General features: G+C 74.1%; 2 protein-coding genes across 2 annotated transcripts in view; one reads left to right on the forward strand and one right to left on the reverse strand.

The window, feature by feature from the left end:
• KCNH2 (potassium voltage-gated channel subfamily H member 2) overlaps positions 1-1,371 on the forward strand; it is a 34,859-nt gene extending 33,488 nt beyond the window's left edge. Inside the window, exons 12-14 of the mRNA XM_075727364.1 lie at positions 567-753; positions 905-1,076; positions 1,165-1,371. Of these exons, the coding sequence (XP_075583479.1) occupies positions 567-753; positions 905-1,076; positions 1,165-1,371 (566 nt within the window). The remainder of the gene's footprint in view (positions 1-566; positions 754-904; positions 1,077-1,164) is intronic.
• Positions 1,372-3,219: 1,848 nt separating this feature from the next.
• On the reverse strand, positions 3,220-5,997 carry AOC1 (amine oxidase copper containing 1; the record flags this gene model as incomplete). The annotated part of the gene is given in 5 exon segments (XM_075727365.1): positions 3,220-3,345; positions 3,348-3,500; positions 3,634-3,766; positions 4,378-4,666; positions 4,914-5,997. Coding segments are annotated over 5 exon segments (1,785 nt in total), but the record flags the coding sequence as incomplete, so codon positions are not given.
• Positions 5,998-6,000: the final 3 nt, after the last annotated feature.

The raw sequence follows: 6,000 nt of genomic DNA on the forward strand, positions 1-6,000 counted from the left end.
GCTCCACACTCTTTGCACCCCCTTTGCTCCCCGCTCCGTGCACCCCCCTTTGCTCTGTGCTCTGTGCACCCCGCTTTGCTCCATGCTCTGCACCCCCTTTGCTCCACGCCCTGTGCACCCCATTTTGCTCCATGCTGTGTCCCCCTTTGCTCCGTGCACCCCTTTGCTCTGCGCACCCCGCTTTGCTCCACGCTCCGTGCACCCCCTTTGCTCCATGTTTGTGCACCCCCTTTGCTCTGTGCTCTGTGCACCCCAGTTTGCCCCATGCTCTGCATCCCCTTTGCTCCACGCTCTGTGCACCCCCTTTCCTCCATGCTCTGCATCCCCTTTGCTCCGTGCTCTCTGCATCCCCTTTGCTCCACGCTCCGTGCACCCCCCCTTTGCTCCACGTTTGTGCACCCCCCCTTTGCTCCGTGCACCCCCTTTGCTCCATACTCTGTGCATCCCCTTTGCTCCGTGCTCTCTGCACCCCACGCTCCGCACCCCGCGTTTCTCCCCGCTCCGTGCCTGCTGGCAGACCCTAAGGCCACCGCTTTTCACACACCCCCCCCCCCTCACCCTTACAGGAGCCTTCTCGGGGGTCTCCAACATCTTCAGCTTCTGGGGGGAGAGCCGGGGGCGGCAGTACCAGGAGCTGCCGCGCTGCACCATCCCGGCTCACGCCGCCCTCAGCATCCCGCTGCCGGCCATGAGCCGCCGGCAACGCTCCGAGGTGGAGACGCGCCTCGACGTGCTCCAAAAGCAGCTCAACAGGTACCGGGGAGGGGGTTAAGAGGGGCGGCAAGACCCCACGGGAGCCCCCCAATCGCCCCGACGGGGGCGATTGGGGGGCTCCCGTGGGGTCTTGCCGCCTCGCGGCGCGCAGCGCCCCGCGCGCGCCCCGCCGACGCGCGTCTGTCCGCAGGCTGGAGACCCGCATGGCGGCGGACATCAGCTCCATCGTGCAGCTCCTGCAGCGGCAGGCCGTGCTGGTGCCCCCCGCCTACAGCGCGGTTTCGTCCCCCCACCAACCCCCCGGCCCCCCGTGCCCGCTGCAGCCCGTCCTCCCCATCACCCCCATCCAGCCGCTCTCTCAGGTGAGCGCAGCCCCCAAAGCGTGGGGCAGCCCCCCTTCACCCCATCCCCAAAGCGGAGCGGCGACGCCGGCTGCCCTCGCTCCCGCAGGTTCCCAGCTACCCGGTGCCGCTGGAGCTGCCGCGCGCCCCGGACCCCCGCCACGAGCCACCGCCGCCGCCGCCGCCGCCGCCGGACGTGGTGCTGCTGGTGGAGCCGACGGCGGCCACGCCACGACGCCTCTCCCTGCCCGGACAGCTGGCCGCCGCGCCGGACACACAGACGCTGCATAGACACTGCTCCGACCCCGGGAGTTAATGGGCAGGGCAGGGGACGGGGCCGGGACCCCCGGCGTGACGCGGGACCCCCCGTCCCCAAGCCGCCGGCCGGGCCGGTGGGCTCCAGGCCGCCGTCCCCCACGGACAATCCCCTCCCGTCGCCGGCAGCTCTGCGGGTTTGGGGGGGCGGCGGGAGCCCCTCGGCACCCCCACGTTAGCTGGTCTAACCTGGGGGGCCAGGCCCCCCGCCCCGCCGCCGCGCCGGCGCTTCCAGGGCTCGGCTGGCAGGACTGTCGGACGTGTGCTGCTCTTCGCCTCCCCTTCCTCCTCCTCCTCCTCGTAGAGCCGCGGCCCCACAGCCCCTTCCCCACAGCCAGACCCCCACGCCGGGGCCGGCGGCGCGACGGGGGGAGCATGGTGGGGGGGGGGGGGGGGGGGGGCTGCGAGGGGTGTGCGCACATGCGTGTGTCACGCGTGTTTCCACAGGCTGCGGGTCTGCCGGCCTGCGCTCGCCCTGTCTGTGCATGTGTATGTGCGTGCGTGCGTGCGTGTGTGCACACGTGTGTGTGTGCGTGCGTGTGTTCTCGTGCCCAGCGCCCCGGGACGCCGCGTGTGCTCTCGGGTTGGGGGGGGGGGGGGGGGGGGCTCCCGCTGCACCGGGACATGCGTGCTGCTCCCGCGGGACAGACAGACAGGCTGTGCCCACGCGGACGCGTGCACGTGTCCGCCCACCCCAGCCGTGCCTCCTGCCCGCCGCTGCGGCACGCGTGTGCACACGTGTGCATGCATGTGCGTGTGCGCTGAGCCGCAGCGCGGGGGCGGAGGCGCGGGGTGGGTGCGTGGGCCCCCCCCCCGGCCGTGTCCCCGTCCTTGTCCTGGCTGGGGGACGGCTGTGGGGCAGCGCCGTGGGTCTGGGGGTGCCCCCCAATTCCCCCGGATCCCCCCCAGCTGGGGGTCCCCTGGCCGCTCCCCCCGCAACGGGGTGGTGGGGGGGGTGGGGGTGCAGCCCCGCCAGCACCGTCCCAGCCCACGGTGCCACCCCACGCACGGGGAGGGGGGCACCCCAATATGGGGGGGGGGGCTGTGGGGCTGCTGCCCACCCACCCCGCTCACCCGCCGGCTCCCGGTAGCGTGTGCCGTGTTCGTGCCGTCGTCCCGTAGCCGGGCGCCGCGTGCGCCCGACCTGCCGTTTCACGCAGCCCTGCATGTCGCCTTCCGCGGTAGGTGCCCCCCCACCCCCCCCCCAAAAATAAACCGGACAGACACCCCGGCTCTGTGTGCGGCTGCGCTCGGGACGGGGCCGCGGCAGAGCTGTGCCGCCCCGGGAGGCTGCCGTGGGTTGGGGGGCAGCACCCCACGGGTGGGAAGGGTCGGGGGCATCGCCCCCGGGGCGACGCCAGCACCCGTCCCACGTGTGCCGCGGCCCCGCGGGGTGCAAAGGCCAGGGGAGGGGTGCGGGGGGCGGGGGGGGGGGGAGCAGCCTTGAGCCGTGGCGCAATTAAAGATTGCAACAGCCATCGGCGGGGCAGGGCGCTCCCCGTGTCCGCACCGGCGCCGGTGCCAGCGGCGGTGCCAGGGCTGCCACGCGGCCCAGGCAGAGATGGGCCCGGAGGAGGTGGCGTCGCCTTTACTGAGCCCGGGACGGGCGCGGCGTGGCGTGGCGTGGCGTGGCGTGGCACGGCGTGGCACGGCATCGCCCCCACGCCTCGGCGTCCCCGCGGCAGAGACGGGCCCGGAGGAGGTGGCATCGCCTTTACTGAGCCCGGGACGCAGCGCGGCGTGGCGTGGCGTGGCGTGGCACGGTGTGGCACGGCACGGCCCCCACGCCTCGGCGTCCCCGCGGCAGCCCCCGTCCTGCGTGGCACGGGGTGCCCGGGCCCCGGGCAGGTCACTCCTGCCGGTACGTGCCGTTGTAGGTGAAGGGCCCCGGCGCGACGCAGGGGCCGGGGCTGTCGGGCGTCCAGCGCTGGATCTCCAGCCGGGAGAAGGTGGGGGGGTCCAGCGGGCCGGACGATGACGGGGGCTGCGGGAGGCCACCGAGGGGTCCTCGTCGAAGAAGTTGAAGGGGCGCAGGAAGAAGCCGACGGCGTTGCCGGGGGTGGCCGTGTTAGGGACGTCCTCGGCGTGCGGGACGTGCAGGAAGCCGACGGTCACCCAGGCCACCAAGTCCTGGCGCGGGCCACGGCCGTCAGCGGGGCGCGGCGGACCCCCGCCGCGGGCGCCGCCAGCTCCTGCCGGCCCCCCGGGGCCGCGGCGCCCAGGCTGCGTCCCCCCCCCCGCCCCGCGCCCCCGGGGCCGGCACCTGGTCCTCGATGGTCTCGTTGTTGCGGAGGAAGCCCTCGAAGCTGACCAGGGGGTCCCAGGGGTCGTTCTGGGTGTAGATGCTGCTGCTGCTGCCCTCGTCCTCGTGGTGCCGCGTCACGGCCAGGTGATACCTGCGGGCGACGGGGCAGGATCAGGCCCCCGCCGCAGAGCGCGGGGAGCGGGCAGAGCCCCCCACGTGGGTGCCGTGGCGGGGGAGACACCCCATCTCCCACCCCTCCCCGAGCTGGGCCACCGCCCGCCCAGCTGACAGAGGGGACACGGGGGGGCTGGCGGCAGGCGAGGGGGCCCGCAGGGCTCCCCAAATGCGCGGGGGGCTCGGCACAGCGGCCCACGCTGCTGAGGCCACCGGCCACGTCCCTGCCGTGCCAGGCCAGGGGGGCCGGGGTGCCCCTCAGCCGGGGGGCTCGCGGCTGGGCCCCTGGTGCCCCCCTCGGGCGGGTGCGGCGGCAGGGACGGGGCGGGGGGGTCTCTCCGGGGGTCACCCCCCAGCCAGGGATGACGGCGGCCGTGACCGCGACCGGCTCAGCCTGCGGAATGGCGGCCGGCGTGGGGACAGGGAGCCGGGGGCACGAGGCGCTGCCAGGGGAAGGTCCCCGTGCCGCGACGGCGGCGGCTGGGCGACGCTCGGGATTTGGCGCACGGACGGCGGGGCCGGCCGTGCCGGAGCCCACCGGGGCCGGAAGGAGCCGCGTCCTCGTGCCGCGTGGAGCGCCCGCCCCACCTGCCCCAGGAGATGCCCTTCTCCTCCTGCCAGCCCCGCGGCAGCACCCGCGCGGCGTGGGAGCTGTGCTGGATGCGGTAGCTGCGCGGGTGGCCCCAGCGGTTGCGCCGATGCGGGTTGTAGAAGAGCAGGTAGCGCGGCAGCGCCTTGCCGAAGGGGAAGGCGGCCTGGCGCTCGCTGCGTCGGGGCTGCCGGTGCAGCCAGGGCTGCACCACGCGGGCGCCCGGGCTCCAGGGGTTGGAGATGTTCTCGAAGCGCACATCCATCGTCTCAAAGCTGTTGCCGGTGCCTGCAAGCGGAGAGCGCCGTGAGCGGCGGCAGGGCCCGGGGCGCAGCCACATCCCCGCGGAGATGCCGCCTCGCAGGGGGTCATCTTCGGAGGGTCCGGGCGATGCCGGGACGGCAACGCTTCCCCGGGGACGAGGCCTCCGAGAGCCCGGCGTGGGGCCCGGTCCCACCTCCCCGCGCCCTCCCCGGCGCCGGGGGTCCGGCCGAGGGAGCAGGGGGGCTGCGGGGCGGCGGGGGGGGGGCTGCACCTGCGACGTCCAAGTCCACCTTGTAGTGCACCAGGTGGGTGTGGAGGTTGCCCAGGACGTGGCTGTGGACGCGGCTGCCGTAGCGCCGGCCCTGCGGCGTGTAGAAGGTGGCGTGGATGAAGCCGGTGGCGTGGACCTTGGCCTCCATCACGCCGTTGGGGTAGAGGAGGAAGTCCCAGATGTAGTCGTAGTTGTAGACGGTGGAGGTGGTGCGCAGGACCAGCGCCTGCCCCTCCAGGCCGGCGTAGAAGTGGAACCCCCCCTGGAAGTCGCTGTCGAAGTGGCGGCGGAGCGGGACGCCGGTGGGCAGCTCGAAGACGCAGATGGCCGCGGCGAAGCGCGCCGGCCCGTCGGTGTCGTAGAGGTGGTGGGCGTCCAGGTAGGTGGCCGCCTCGGGGCAGTCGATGCCGCGGGCCAGCTCGTAGGTGACGGAGCCCATGCCCCAGCCGGCGTCCATGTACTTGGTCTGCATGGCCGCCGGCGTGTGGCCCCCGTAGAAGGCGATGGCCTCCTGCACGCTCACCTCGTAGGCCAGGCGCTCCCCGTTGAAGCGCAGGTTGAAGAGCTGGAGGCCGGCGGAGGAGCGCAGGCGGAAGGCCAGGCTCCAGCCCCCGTACTCCAGCTGGTTGCCCCGCAGCCGGTAGCGCCGGCCCTGGGGCTCGCACACCTTGGCCCCGTGCACCTCGGTGGGGGTGCCGGTGGCGAAGCGCCCGCGGGGCTCGTAGCTGGAGAAAAGCTGCCGGGACGGGGGCTCGGCCAGGCGGGCCACCGCCAGCGTCCCCTGCTCGTAGCGGTCGGCCAGCTCCTGCGGGCTGGAGAAGTACTGCCCGTTGTACCAGAGCTGCCGCACCGCCCAGCGCCGCGGGTCGGGGTCCCGGTGGTCCACCAGCACCTCCAGCCCCACCGGGTGCAGGAAGAAACCCTCCACGAAACGCTGCAGCACCAGCCAGCTACGGCGCTCGCCGGACGCCAGCCCCCGCGGCGCGATGTCGGAGAAGGTCAGGCAGCGCTGGGAGCAGTTGTGGTACCAGAAGCCGGTGGCGTCGCGCAGCAGCCGGTAAAGCGGCTCCATGGCCTCCGCCAGCGC

This window comes from Pelecanus crispus, unplaced genomic scaffold (assembly GCF_030463565.1).
Source record: "Pelecanus crispus isolate bPelCri1 unplaced genomic scaffold, bPelCri1.pri SCAFFOLD_210, whole genome shotgun sequence".
Classification (NCBI taxonomy): domain Eukaryota; kingdom Metazoa; phylum Chordata; class Aves; order Pelecaniformes; family Pelecanidae; genus Pelecanus; species Pelecanus crispus.